Source organism: Camelina sativa, chromosome 10, assembly GCF_030686135.1.
Source record: "Camelina sativa cultivar CO46 ecotype springtype chromosome 10, ASM3068613v1".
Taxonomy (NCBI): Eukaryota; Viridiplantae; Streptophyta; class Magnoliopsida; order Brassicales; family Brassicaceae; genus Camelina; species Camelina sativa.
In genome coordinates, this window is record NC_141889.1 from 25,254,850 (window position 1) to 25,270,155 (window position 15,306).

The following is a 15,306-nucleotide window of genomic DNA, read 5'->3' on the forward strand; positions in this document are numbered from 1 at the left end:
TCTAAGGCTAGAATCAGTTGAGGTTGAGAAAGTCTTGTCTAAAATCTTTAAGTATAGCTCATTCACCTTGCATCATAGTACTAGTAACTTGGACATTGATTCTAGCTGGTCTTTTGCATGTTTAAGGTTCTGAGATTCCACTTTCAAACCTCTCTTCCTTCTTATGACTTGTTTGCTTGAGGGCAAGCAAAGACTAAGTTTGGAGGAGTTGATATGTGTATATTTTACCCTATTTAACCACTGTTTATTTACATCTTTTACATGTTGTATCAGTTTATCTTGTCACATTCATATAGTTTAAGGATTGTTTGTGCATTAGAGTAGGATTTGCATTGCATTTGCATTGTTCCTTGTTTAAACAGGTGAATTGGACTCAAGAAGCATGAGAATAGCATATGGGATGAAGAGAGTGCAATCAATGGAGTGAATAGGAGATGAATCAAGAAGAAAACCAACAAAACATGAAGCACTCGACCGTCTGAATCTGAAGCACTCGACCGTCTGAATCTGAAGCACTCGACCGTTGGGATGGAAGCACTCGACCATGTGGAACTCAAGACTCGGCTGGTGGGAAGCAGAAGGAAACCCACTCGACCACATCTGGTCGAGTACATCGAGCCGCCTTGCTATTTTATCTGGTAGCCAAATTTGAGCTTCCCTCTCCCTCTATATATACTCTTTGTACCCCATGGCCGCAAAAAGTCCTTTTTTATGCAAGATAGTCTTTGTAACCACCAAAAAACCTAGTGTTTACCCCTTAAGGGTTTTTAGGATTTATTTACTGCTTTTTCCCATTTATTCACTGTTTCTCTCAGATTTCTATACTTTGTAAGTTCCATAACTTTCAGTGTGTTGAGAATCTGAGTTTGCTTCTTTATATTAAGTTGTTGTTATTTATCATTTCATCTATCTTATCATGTTATTTTCATTTATTTCTGGGTTTATGTTTATCATCATCATGTCTAGTTCATCTGAGTAGTGAGTTAGGATTCTGGAGATGGATTAGGCTGGTTTAGGGCTGTCGTAGTTTGGAATGGTTAAGATAGTTGTTTAAATATCTCTTCTGGGTTGGGTGTGCTCTAAGCTGTTCTTATATCTGAGAGGGTAAGAGTAGATCTTAAGCTTCCTAGCATCACACCAATGTCTAGGTTGTTAGATAAAGCCAATACTGGAGATCATCATGCTTGTCCCAAGAGATTGGTTGCCCAAGGTGGTTTTTGACAAGCAATGGTCTGGTGCTTAAAGCCTGTTCAGTATAGTTTCACCAATGAGAGTTGGGTAATGATGTTACTGTAACTTGATCACTTCTGTCATGAGAGTGGATTAGTGAGTCATTAAGATCATTGTCTAGAGATAGCTCATGTTATATTGAGATTTATTTACCAGTTTAGATAGCCACAGCCTGAACACCAGCCCATGAATCCATCTCTGGAAGCCTTCTTTGTTATTAGATTGTCTATTTATCGCATATCTTTCTGTTTCATCGCATTTGTCTCAGTTTAAGTTTCTCAATATTGCATCTGTTTTTTTGTCAAACCCACTCGACCTAGTCACTCGACCAGTCACACGGTCGAGTGCTTGATCGAGCACCTTCGGGTTGTTCTTTTATTTTCTGTTCCATTTTCCTTTCTGCATTTTCTTTATTTTCATCAACCTGTTTTATTAAATCACTTTCATACTTGGCTTAACTTGGATTATTGTTCACATTCTGATTGCATACACATTACACACTTTATGGATTGACATCTCTTATATTACAACTGCATAAGAGAATTGAAACCTCTTCCATCTTCCATCTTCCATACACATACACTTTCACCCACCATCACACAAAAAACCTATGTTTCAAAAACTGAGTTTGTAGTAATATGTATTGTCGCGTTGTTGTCACAGTGCATGGTTATCGGTTGATCTGACTCGATTCCAAGGTCTTTCAGAAGTGCTTTAAGCCATGTAAGTTCATTGGTTAGTTTCTTCATGGCCCTATACTCCGACTCGGCGCTTGAACATGAGACAACCTTCTGCTTCTTTGACTTCCAAGTCACTAGATTACCTCCGACGAATGTACAATACCCAGTTGTTGACCTCCTATCTATTGTATCACCAGCATAGTCTGCATCACAGTATCCTACTAATTCACTGTTGTCGTTCTTGCCCATCCAAATACCTTTGGTCGGGCTCCCCTTGAGATAGCAAAAAATCCGTTCCACCGTGTGCCAATCAAAATTCGTTAGAGCTTGCATATGTTGGCTGACTTGATTGACCGCGTAGCATAGGTCAGGCCTTGTGATTGTAAGGTAGATTAATTTACCCACAAGTCGACGGTATCTCCCCACATCCTCGTACGGCTCATCAAGCTTATTGACCGGGGCGTTAGGCGGCGTTTTCTTCATCTCCCCCCTTCGCTTGACCTGGTAGCCTTCTTCAAGTGGCGTGGACACTGGTTTGGCTCCAAGTTTACCTATCTCATTTAGAAGATCAAGTGTATACTTTCGTTGGGATAGAAACAAACCCTCTAGATAGCGAGAGATTTCAATCCCAATAAAGTATTTAAGCTCACCAAGATCTTTAATATCAAATGTAGAGTTAAGAAAAGTTTTGGTGTTGCATATACCGTCCTTATCGTCGCCAGAAATGATGATATCGTCCACATAGATCAAGACCACGACCAGGCCACCAGTAGAGCGAAGAGTAAACAAGGTGTGATCCGCTTCTGAACGCTTGTAGCCATGGGTACGAAGAGTAGAGCAAAGCTTGTGGTACCATGCTCATGGAGATTGTTTCAAACCATAAATAGCTTTGCGGAGCCTAAGAACCTTACCCGGAGCAACAATATTCTCCAAACCAGGAGGAGGATGCATATAGACTTCTTCCTCGAGCTCCCCCTGAAGGAAAGCATTCTTGATGTCCATCTGCCACAACTCCCAAGATAACTTTGTGGCGGGAGAGAGAACAACTCGAACGGTGTTTAACTTCGCTACAGGTGCAAATGTATCCGTGTAGTCGGTTCCATATGTTTGGGTGAAGCCCTTGGCCACAAGGCGAGCTTTGTAGCGCTCTACATCACCATTACTGAGATACTTGATGGTGAACACCCATTTAGAGCTGACCGCTCTCTTACCCTTTGGTAGGTCGGCCTCGTCCCAAGTGTGGTTATAGACCATGGCACCTGTTTCATTGTCAACGCCGTCCAGCCACTCCTGGTGCTCTTTGGCCTCGTCGTAGGTTTGTGGAATAAACTGAGCATCAATCTTGCTAAGAAAAGCTGCATGAGCCGGCGGGACAATGTCAAGTGAGCACACGGCTTGGATAGGATAAGCCACGACCTGATTATTGTAGTACACACGTTCGTCTCTCCAGATTGACGGAAATTTGAGACGCTCACTATGCCGTAGTTGGGGAATGACGGCAGTTGATGGCAGCAATGGCGCAGTATCGGCATTGGTTGTGTTGGGGTCACGATCAACCTCGTTGATATCTTCTTCTGGAGAACCCGATGTTGTCACTTGAGGCAGGGGTTGAGATTCGACCTCTGTTTCTTCTTGTCTTGATGGTGCTCCCTCAGAACTACTAGTAGAAGAATTGATAGGATCGTTGGATGTCTGATTTGGTCGTGTAACGCCGAGATGATCAAGCAAAACCCGCATATTTTTTGCTCGATCCGAGTTTGAATGAGACAAATCCTTCAAGCTGTCCCAATCCTTCTTGTCGTAGTAACCTTGGTGTTCAAGAAACTTCACATCTCGTGAAATGAGTGTACGACCATTAGTCGAATCATAACACTTGTACCCTTTTTGACTTGTTGAATAGCCAATGAACATGCATCTAGTGCTCTTGGCGTCGAGTTTACTCCGTTGTTCACCTGGTATTAAAACAAAACAAACACAACCAAAGACGCGTAAGTGGTTCAAAGAAGGTTTGGTTTTGTTTAGTACATCATAAGGTGATACATTGTGTAACACTTTTGTTGGTGTCCTATTGATCAGGTGACATTGTTGTGGAACATCATAGACCTTGCAACCTCCATAAGGTGTATGTTCTTCCTTTCCGCCACTCCATTTTGTTGTGGCATGTATGGGCAACTTGTTTGCTGTAAAATGCCATGTCTTGAGAGATGTTTTTTTAACTTGTGGCTTGTGTATTCTCCCCTATTATCCGATCTTAGTATCTTTATTTTAGCATTGAAATGATTAGTAACATAATTCTGAAATTAACAAAGGCACCATAGACTCTATCTTTAGATGGTAGCAATGTAAGCCAAGTATACTTAGATTTCTCATCAATAAAAGTCACAAAATACTTGTTATTATCTCTAGATAGGCAGGGAGATGTCCATACATCAGAGTGTACTAAATCAAAGCAATGTTCATAAATTGTAGTAGATTTAGGGAAAATAGACTTGCAATGTTTGCCAAGAATACAAGACTCACAACTAGAACTATCAAACGAAACATTAGGCAACATTAATTCGAAGGCACGAGAGTGAGGGTGTCCTAGTCTAGCATGCCAAACATCACTTGAAATAGCATTAAGGTTCGATAAAAACGAAAAACAATTAGATGAACTTGATGAGTTATTCTCTAGGACATAGAGATCTCCTTTAGCGTCCCTTTCTCCAAGAATCTTTCCAGTATCAATATCCTGAAAATGTACACTATTAGGCCCAAAAATAGTATAACAATTTAGATCAGTAGTAGCTTTCTTAACCGATAGAAGATTAGATGTAAAGGTAGGCATAAAGAAAGCTTTGGAATTCTTATTAAAAAGATTCAAGTCTCCTACTCCTTTAACCGGTATACGATCTCCATTAGCAATGGTAACATTGCCTAGAGCTGGTTTTATGTTGTGTATGAGACTAGGGTTACTTATCATATGGTGAGAAGCACCCGAGTCAACAACAAGAGATTTATTAGGTTTTGAAGCAAAGAATGTGGTACCGAAATCTTTTAGTGCCGAGATGGACCTGATGAGAGCCTCCAAGTCGGATTTCCGCACAAAGTCTCCATAGGAAACCGTCGGGGCTGCTGCATCTCCTTGATTCACCATACCGGTACCTTGACCACTCGTTCCTTCTTGTGAGAGATTTGCCTTGAACTTAGCCGACTTAAGATGAGGGTGAAGAATCCAGCATTTGTCCTTCATATGGCCCTTTTTCTTACAATGGTCGCATACCACCACCTTCTTATCCTCATGCTTGGAGACTCCTTTGTTGGCGGTGAGTAACTCCTCCTTGCCGCTAAAGAGACCAAGTGAACCTTGTTCTTTCTGAACTTGAGAGCACACATCCTCAAGAGTTGGTAGCTTATCACCTCTAAGGATATGCTTGATGAGGTCGTTAAATGCAGGGTTGAGAGTTAATAAGAGACCAAAGACCTTATCTTGTTCTTTTCTCTCATTTAGGATGGCCGGATCTATGGTGCTTGGTCGTAGCATCTCAAGTTCGGCCCATAAAGACCTAAACTTTCCAAAGTGCTTCGTGAACTCCAAGTCTTCTTGGTGGAGACAGTTGATAGCCTTCTTAACCTCAAACACTCGAGTTAAGTTGGTCACGTTTCCATAAACATTCGCAAGCGTTTCCCACAACTCCTTGGCTGTCTCGTAATACGAGTATGCTTCAAGGATTGGTGCGTCCAGCGAGTTTTGGAGAATAGCAAGCATTGTCTGATCTTCTTGGAACCACTTGACATCCCTTTCTAGATCAGCCTCCTTGTCTTCCTTTTCTGCTTTACCATCCTCCTTAATGGCTTTTTTTGGAAGTTGATCCGTCTCAACATGGATCCATAATCCCCGGCCACTAAGTGCGGTCTTTGTGGTTCTTTTCCACAACAAGTAATTTGCTCCTTTGAGCAACACTGGAGTAACAATTGGTTTGTTGTTCTCCATAGTCACAGATCTAAGTATAAGCGGGTAGAATAGCGAGTATAAATAGAAAATAAGCGAATAGAATGAATAGAATGTCGAGTATAGCTGGAGAATAGAAGTATGAAGAGTATGTTTAGAGAGTTATTGATCGAATAACATGCTCTGATACCATGTTAGGATTAGCGGAAGTAGTGTAGAGATATATGAGATGGACTACAAGTTGGATATTCTATAATCCAGTGGATATTCTGTAATATGACAAGGTTACTACGGAAGGTTACTAGAAATCCAGTGGATATTCAGCGGAAGGATGTCAACATGGATATTCTATCACTAGTAATCCAGTGGATATTCTATCACAAGGGGTACATTTCTTCTTGTCCATTTTGTTGTGGCCTGTATGGGTAACTTGTGTAGAGATGGACTACAAACAAATTAAAATATTGTTTCACAGCATAAAATATATTACATTGAAAATTTTGTTCAACGAAATGAAAGCTATGTTTTAGGATAAAGACCTTTGCGGATGAAAACAGTGAATGAGTTGTCAAAAGAAGGTCATGTGAAGAGCTCCGAGAACTCAGAAATAGGTGTTCAGAAATGTAGTCTTCCTGCAAAGTGTAAGACTGTGCTTCCCTAGGTCAAGGAAAACAATTCAAATAGAACATTATCCACCATCAAAAAGCAATCAGTGAACACTAGAATATGTGTAGTACTCAATAGCACAACCACTACGATAAAGGTTCACTAGAGCAGAAAATTCCTTCCGCAGTTTGGAAACCAAGAATCGTTTTAGCATAACCTACAAAGCTATCTCAAAAACGCGAAACATCAAGGAAGGGCTTCACCTAGGGTTTTGCATTTTTATAGAGAAAGCCTCCGCAAAAATTAAGCTACTATATTTTACATTAAAGTTTCCAAATAGTAAAGATTCAAGGCTACAGAAGACCAGAGAAAACAAGATGTGCACATATAATCAGAACCCCTTAATACATCATGTATAATGAAAGTTTTCCTTGAAAGTTTTCCATGGAGTAGAGAGTATCTCAACCAATAGAGTATAAAAAATAATAATGAAAAAAATAAAAGTCTTCTCGAACTTACATGGTGCTAGATTTATGGTATAACATGTGAGATGTCAATTTATCAGCCTTTAGAATCCAGATATTGTCAGATGAAAATCTGACATCACGCAATCTCCCCTGCCAAAGTCAGGGTATGAAAATTCAGCAAAGTTGCGAGCAAAAGGAAAACAAGGAAGTTGGAAATTCAACATAGTTATGAGCAAAAGAAAAAACAGAATCGTATATGTCACAATCATGATCCAAAAAAAAAAAAGAAATGTACCCCTTCCAGTGGGATATTCTGTAATCCAGAATCTATAGTGAAAGCTACTATTCCCTTCTCAGAGAAAATGTGCAGGGCATATACAGTGATCACGTCCATGCTGACATCCTTCAAATAGTTAGAAAAGGTTACTAGAGATAGAATGCAACAGGAAATTAAATACATATGTTCCACCGAAGTCAACTCGTCAGTTGTAAAGAATTTGAAGAGCTTACCACACTCTTTCTATACAGGACAGCTAAAATCGTAACCCTAGTCAAAACCAAAACCGTAACCAGCTCTGCCCAACCACAACCTCAGGCACATAAACCCTAGTCAAAACAAAAACAAAAAAGATAATGAAATAAAGTCGATTAATGCGGTCATAGACAGAATTAGGAGATATTACCCTCAACGTTTCTAGCAACTATACTCGTACTCTGACATAAAACCCTGCTATAAGTCAAAGTATCCCAGACATGTAGTGCCCCATCAGCATGAAGCACAAATATATAATCTCTTCCGTGGACATCTGATACAAATAAATCTCGCACGGGTGGTGCAACCACTGTCCCCCTGCATTGCATGCTAAAAGACGCTATTTAGAAGAACATCTTAAAGCAAAAGTTAGCATTAGATAAGCATTGATTCTTTCTTCTAAGTATATAAAGTAAAGCAGTATGATAACATTCTGCTATCTACCAGTAAAATACGTGCCTTACGAAACCCCATAGACGACCAAATCCTGTGTCAAGACGCAGCTCCTGGTGGAAACCTGATCAGGGACAAATCATCTATAAGAGAATGGAAGAAACATCAAAATTGAGATACCAAGCCAATGCAGAGTATTCTACCTGATGATCTCTGAAAATACACAACAGGTTGGAAGCAAGAGACACAACCATCGGATCTCCCGAGAAATAGGTAGCCAGGCGATGCAGCAACACTGGTAACACGATTTTCGTTCAAGTGAGGTCCAGCATCCAAGTGAATCAGGTGATCAAGCGGGAAGGCTGATCCTGACTTATAGGCTGACGTATTTGAGACTCTAAGGACGTAAATAGCACCAGACGAAGTAAGGGCGTAAACAAAGAAGACGAGAGGATCACTGCCCTGCCACATTCAATTCCGTAGCTTTCAACCTCAACATACAACTAAATAAAGCAATAAATTAAAGGATCAAAATGCAGTAGAGAAGACAGCGATATCTAACCTCGTAGGTGTATACAACGGCAAAAGGAGAGAGGGTATGATCAAAGACGAAACGCAGCCTAGTTATTGGAAATCCCGATTTAGCAGAGAGCTGGAGAATCTCGAGAGCATTTGGTCTCGTCTTATTGATTCTCCAAATGAAATAGATCGGAGGTTCTCCTAGTACAGAGCTAGAAGCGTAGTCTTCATTGGAAGGAAGCCAAACACACTCATCGTCCTCACTTGAATTAGTACCGATAGAAGGTGGAGGTGTAGGTGAAGGCACAGATATCTCGATCCATTTAAAGACATTTCCGCCGCCTCCAACAAGAACTTCCGTACCACCGGCAAGCGAATTCCGACGATTCTCCTCCATTTTGTTTGAACCCTAAAGCTCTGTCTCTCTTCACTCGGAGAAAATTGCAGACGAAAAAATATCGGTTCGGGTCTAACCAGGTTGGGGTCGGCTTGGGTCTAAAATTTCAGAACTTCCGTACCCATTCGGTTCTCGCTTCGATCCTCGGTTCAGTTCCGGTTCTTCGGGTTTAAGAAATTAGAATCCAATAGGGTATTTTACCGGTTTCAGGTTCGGATTCGGGCTTGGTTCCCGTTTTTAGTTTTGCCTAACCCTAATTTTAATTAATCATATTCCGTTCGGAAAATAAAAATGTAACCAGATTAATTTTTATTGGGGCTAAACTTTGGCCCATTAAATTAGTTACCTGAAACTACTGAAATAGTTGTGTAATGGCGTTCTGGGTTCATGTTCCCTATTTTGCATTTTTGGGTTTAGAGGTATAGGACCAGTTCAGATTTTTCTAAGGTTTGGATTCGGGTTGGATCCAGATCAAACATTTTGGCGTTCGGATTCAAATTACCTAAAGTTCTCAAAACTCAAAATTTTAACGATCCAACACCCTTCCCCTTCTCTATAGCCAATCCTAGATTTCCGCGTGAAGCACCATCCATATTGATTTTAACCCATCCCTCTACCGTCGTTTCCCAAACAATCATCCTTTCCTCACGTCGCTCACCATTTGCATGCCCTCTCATCACCTCCTTAGCCAAATCTTTGATGAAACAAACATGATCACCACATTTACCATTACCACCAAAAATATTCCCACACCTCCATTTTAGTCAGGGGCAGGCTTTGAGCCCTACGTGGTTGCGTGCATGTTGTTTCTTGCTCGGAAGGCTCACACGGGATGACCAACGTATTTGGAATGCTTGGACTTCTTTTTCATGGTTTGTTATGCTTTCACCTTCAAAACTTGTGCTATCCTAAACTATTTTCAGGCTGTTGGGATGCCTACGATCTAACCGCCAAGAGAGAATATCTTGGGCATAACTGGAAGTTACTGGAGTAAAGGATCCGGTATAGAGAACACTGATACACAATAACACACTTGGAACGCGCCAAGCAAACGGTTTAATCAATCTTATAAAAACTCTCGTTTCTTACAAGACTTGAAACTAAGCTCAGTCTCCTATCTATCTAACACAACACCATGTGTAGATCTAAAAGAGTATAACACACACTCACCTTCAAAGCTTTTTGTATTTGCTTGAAGGTTTACAAATCTCACAACCTTTATCCCACGAGTGCTAACTCTTTTTGCGGCTAGCCCTCGTCACTTTATAACCCCACAAATGATCTCTAACCTAGATCTTTGTGTATCCTAACTAAAAGGAAATATTCCTTATCCCTAAGACAATATCTTCCCTTATCTTTTCTTATCAAATATACTCTCAATATCTCCGAGTATATCTTGATATCTTCGTCTTTCCTTCTCACGCATCATGTCATTGCGTCCACAATAATTCTCCACATCAGCACGCCATGACACGTCAGCATATCAGCCCTCTGAGACTTTTCACAGTTACCTGTTACCTTCAGAGCTCTGTTGCACTTTCAGCTATTGCCTTAGTACTTGGCCTCAAGATTGACCAAGCTAAATTGGAGCGAAAACTTGAAAAAGCAAGGCAAAGGAATCTCAAAAATTGGCAATCGTTTCTGGATCTAGCAAAGTCTGACCACTATATTCGTAAAAACCAGAGTTATGTATTTGAGGTTGTAAGAAAAGAAAAGATTTGATTGTCAAAACTGCAAAAGAATTATACTTTTTTTGTTATCTTGACTTGGTTCGTTGAGTTTTTAGTCTGCACTTTATTGATTAATGTGGCTGTTGGTCTTTTGTCTATTAATGAGCTCTGTAGCATACAAGTTGGACTATTGAAGATGAGAAGGTCCAATTCAAATAATGGGCCTAAATTCAGGCCCATGTTTTTAATATTCAGAGACGCACGACGGGAACAATGATCGCCGTTTCTTGTGCGATTACCTCACTCTCCGGTTATAAACCCTAGCCGCGTCTTCTGGACAATTTCAATTCCAATTTCAATTTCGTTGAGAGAAGAAGATACAATCCAGAGGAAAAAAATCACTTCTTTTTCCTTCTGGGTTGAGGGAAGAAGATGAAGCCTTCCCAGAAGAGGGAACGCAAACACAAAAGACAAGATGCTTCATCGGCGGAAAACGCCGGCGGCGGCGAAGTTAAAGAAGAAGCATCGTTACCTCAATCCCCTGAGCCAGTTTCAGCTTCCGAAGCCAACAACCCATCTCCGTCGCGACGTAACCGTGGGAGAGGGAAAAAGCGTAGACTGAACAACCAATCAGAAGACAATAATAACCAGAGGACGTCGTCTCCGGAGCGTAGATCTCGTCACCATCACTCTGATCAGAAGAATGGTGATTGTAGCAATGGGATGGTTGTTTCAACAACTACTGATTCGATTCCTTCTGCTCCGAGTTGGGAGACTGTTGTTAAAGTTGTCCCTTCAATGGATGCTGTGGTAAAAGTTTTTTGTGTCCACACTGAGCCTAATTTCTCGTTGCCGTGGCAAAGGAAACGACAGTATAGTTCTGGTAGTAGTGGTTTCATTATTGGTGGAAGGAGAGTTTTGACTAATGCACATTCCGTAGAGCATCATACCCAAGTTAAACTCAAGAAGCGTGGCTCTGATACTAAGTATTTGGCGACAGTATTGGCCATTGGAACTGAGTGCGACATTGGTATGCATCTAGTCCCTAGTTTAATGCATCTATTTTCTTTAGTTTGAGTCGCAATGGAAGTTTTGAAGTAGTCAGAATTAGATATTTTAATGTAACAGTATCTCTGTTTGTTATATTAGTAGTCTGTTGGACCTACTTTTAGTGTAATTTGTGTTGCAATGGAAGGTTTTGAAGTAGTTCGGAGTGATTGTTTGCTATTTTTTGTCTCGTTGTTATGTTTTCATTGACAAATCCACAAGTGTGAATTATGAAATTGACTGTTATTATTGTCTATGAGCTGATGATGTTAATACACTGGGATTACAGCTTTGTTGACAGTTACGGATGATGAGTTCTGGGAAGGAGTATCTCCTGTGGAGTTTGGAGATTTACCAGCGTTACAAGATGCTGTAACTGTTGTTGGTTACCCAATTGGTGGTGACACAATCTCTGTCACAAGTGGAGTTGTTTCACGTATGGAGATATTGTCTTATGTACATGGATCAACTGAGCTTTTGGGATTACAGGTTAGACGCCAAATTTCAGAGGTCTTTTTTTCGGTTGCAATGGTAGTTTTGGGCGCTTACCAATAGTTTTTGTTGTTTTTTTCAGATAGACGCAGCTATAAATTCTGGGAACTCTGGTGGTCCTGCATTTAACGACAAAGGAAAATGTGTCGGCATTGCGTTTCAATCTCTAAAACATGAAGATGCCGAGAATATTGGTTATGTCATTCCCACACCAGTTATTGTACATTTCATTCAAGATTATGAGAAGCATGATAAGTACACAGGTAAGTCTCATCAATGATTCTGTTGTTTGTTGTCTCTACATGTGCTATTTTTCTCATACTTGTACTGCTTTAGGTTTTCCTGTTCTTGGAATTGAGTGGCAAAAGATGGAAAACCCTGATTTGCGTAAGTCAATGGGTATGGAATCTCATCAAAAGGGAGTTCGCATAAGAAGAATTGAGCCAACCGCCCCAGAATCACAGGTTTTGAAGCCATCCGATATTATCCTTAGCTTTGATGGGGTTAATATTGCAAATGATGGAACTGGTAATAATTCTCACAGATAGTTTACGTGTTTGAGCTTATTTTGGGTTAAGTCTAGACATTCCCTGGCTATAACGTTTTTGTTTTTTTCAGTTCCATTTAGGCATGGAGAACGAATTGGCTTTAGCTATCTTATATCTCAAAAGTACACTGGAGATTCTGCTCTTGTGAAGGTTCTACGTAACAAAGAAATACTTGAGTTCAACATAAAACTTGCAATCCACAAGAGACTAATCCCTGCACACATAAGTGGCAAACCTCCTTCTTACTTCATCGTTGCTGGCTTTGTATTTACAACTGTCTCTGTTCCGTATCTTCGATCTGAGGTCCTTTACTCTCTCTTTCCTTACTTTCTCACTTTCTGTCATGCATCTATTCACAGTTTATATAACAATTTCCCAATAATATGTTTTGTAGTATGGAAAAGAATATGAATTCGACGCACCTGTCAAGCTATTGGAGAAGCATCTTCATGCAATGGCTCAATCCGTGGACGAGCAGCTTGTTGTAGTATCACAGGTTAGTTTCTCCTTATACCGTTACGCAGTTATAACTATTATTTTCCCCGTTTGATGTCAAAGCCTCAACATCCATATTCCTATTTGCAGGTTCTTGTATCTGACATTAACATTGGTTACGAAGAGATTGTCAACACCCAGGTTAGTGGAATTGCACTATCATTTGTCACTTGTTTTCATACGTCCGTCACTCTAAATGTTTAACTGCTGTGTAGGTTGTCGCCTTTAATGGCAAACCTGTGAAAAACTTGAAAGGTTTAGCTGAGATGGTGGAGAAATGTGAGGATGAATACATGAAGTTTAATCTAGATTATGATCAGGTATATTATTTTTCTCATCTCCCTAACTTTTAGACAAACTTGTGACACAACCTTTTAGCGAAACTTCTTTGGTGATTTTACAGATTGTTGTTCTGAACACTAAGACAGCAAAGGAAGCAACTTTAGATATTTTGACCACACATTGCATACCTTCTGCTATGTCTGATGATCTCAAGGCTGAAGAAAGAAACTGAGACAAAAGGAGGCACAACCATAAACAGGAGAGGAAGAGAGATTTTGGTCCATGGAACAGAAGCAAATACAGTCATAGAAAGACAGAGAAGCTCTTATTTTTCTTGTTCTGTTTTTTTTTTTTTTTTTTTTTTTTTTGTATTTGGAAAAAATATGCAGGAAGAGATACTTTGATTTCTCTATTGTTTTCTTTTCAGTCTGAACTTGGTAGAAGAATCATATATCCCCCAATAGAAAGAAAAGAAAAAATAGTTAAATGGATGAGATATGAACATATAACCTTTTTTAAGTGAACAATCATGTATTGTGTATCCTCTCCAAGATACAAGTGAATTATCATAGCTTCTTGTTCCAAATACTTCACTTTTACGTTCATCTTTATTCTTATACGTCCAAGTAGAAAGACCTCGTTTCTCACGAGACCTAATAATTTATAAAGCCATCACAGAAATACTCTTCAACTGTAAACTTGCTCCAAGTTAAAATGCAAAATCAGAAGAAAAAAATGATTAGAGGCTTAATCGACAAAGAACTGAAATCACAAAGATGATCAGAAAAACTCAAAACCATAGCTGCTCCTTTTATACACCCTTGTGAAATCTATTGGGCTATAAGTCTCGGCCCACCAATCATCTCAACCCTGAAACATACTCAATTAATTTGTTATGGTACATCGAATCTTTTTCCCTTTTTAGTCTCAATTGCATTAATCACAGGATCCTAATAAATCACATCCTTCACCTCTTTAAGGAAAATTGAATCTGTTTATGAACCAAAACATCTGATACACACATCCACTAATGATAAACATGAAAGCACCCAGATCGAGAAGAACACATGTGAGCCTAAACTAATTTTTTTTTCATTTTTATTATTATTTTTTATTTTTTTATTTTTTTTAAAAATTATATTTACTCCCTTTTATTAAAAAAAAAACACAGCACTGAACATACATTTGTTGTGTCAACCACTTGTCCAGAACCTTCACCAGGAGCTATCACAACCTCTTGAATTGTTTAAGATCAGAGCCTTGATACATATGGGTAGTCTGCACTCTGGCATGCCTTTAGTCTGCAATCCAACCTAACATGTTAAGGCAACTGGAGATTTTCTCTTTGCAGAGCACATATATATATATATATATGTGTGTGTGTGTGTGTGTGTTTCTCAGCCATCTGTTAGCTGCTTCATCGTCATGAACATCAGTGACATCACGAGAGTTTGTCAATCACTGATATCAGACTTGACATCCAATCAGAGTTTTATTCCTGAGGATGTATGTGTGTGTCTCTTCACATCTCTTTGACCTCCTTAAGCCACGACAACATTTGACAGGATGGATAGACCGGCATGACAGGCAGCTATTTCCCACAGTTGCTTTCAGAGTACTGATCTTCTATATATTGTAGGATTTCCATGATCTGTCCTAGTACACGTTCATGTCTGTGATCAACAAAGCTTAGGCAAAAACATGTTAGATTTACAAATCTGTTGAAGTCCAGAGGCTTGGTAAACAAATCAGCTAGCTGCAATTCAGTGCTCACACGGTCAATCTCGATCAGTTTTACCTTAACTAGTTCACGAACAAAGTGGTGTCTAATATCAATATGTTTGGTTCCTGAATGCTGAACATGATTCTTTGAAATATTAATTGCACTCAAATTATCACAATGAATTAAAGAAGTATCAGAATCCATACCATAATCAGAGGCCAATTGTCGCATCCAAAGGAGTTGTGTGCAACAGCTTCCTAACGCAATGTACTCAGCCTTAGCAGTTGATAGAGA

The 15,306-nt window shown here is 39.7% G+C and overlaps 2 protein-coding genes across 6 annotated transcripts; one reads left to right on the forward strand and one right to left on the reverse strand.

The window, feature by feature from the left end:
- Positions 1–1,626: 1,626 nt before the first annotated feature.
- Positions 1,627–8,843, reverse strand: LOC104719672 (nuclear pore complex protein NUP160-like). 5 transcript variants are annotated; one of them, XM_087470020.1, is made up of 9 exons: positions 8,402–8,843; positions 8,043–8,301; positions 7,906–7,963; positions 7,598–7,764; positions 7,425–7,520; positions 7,210–7,317; positions 6,967–7,064; positions 6,381–6,498; positions 1,627–3,862 (listed from the first exon to the last, which is right to left on the reverse strand). In XM_087470020.1, exons 1-5 carry the CDS (start codon positions 8,753–8,755, stop codon positions 7,462–7,464), a joined length of 897 nt encoding a protein of 298 aa, XP_087326146.1. In that variant the 5' UTR covers positions 8,756–8,843; the 3' UTR covers positions 1,627–3,862; positions 6,381–6,498; positions 6,967–7,064; positions 7,210–7,317; positions 7,425–7,461. The 5 variants fall into 5 exon arrangements, with proteins under 5 accessions (XP_087326146.1, XP_087326145.1, XP_087326148.1 ...); XM_087470019.1 differs by lacking the exon at positions 1,627–3,862 and adding an exon at positions 4,284–4,641; XM_087470022.1 differs by lacking the exon at positions 1,627–3,862 and adding an exon at positions 4,431–4,641 and having other exon boundaries at positions 6,381–6,488.
- Positions 8,844–10,633: 1,790 nt separating this feature from the next.
- On the forward strand, positions 10,634–13,780 carry LOC104774874 (protease Do-like 9). Its single transcript, XM_087470294.1, has 9 exons — positions 10,634–11,455; positions 11,762–11,961; positions 12,047–12,227; positions 12,301–12,492; positions 12,583–12,815; positions 12,907–13,008; positions 13,098–13,148; positions 13,223–13,327; positions 13,411–13,780. The coding sequence occupies exons 1-9, from the start codon at positions 10,858–10,860 to the stop codon at positions 13,519–13,521; spliced, it is 1,773 nt and encodes a 590-aa protein (XP_087326420.1). The 5' UTR covers positions 10,634–10,857; the 3' UTR covers positions 13,522–13,780.
- The last annotated feature ends 1,526 nt before the right edge of the window (positions 13,781–15,306 follow it).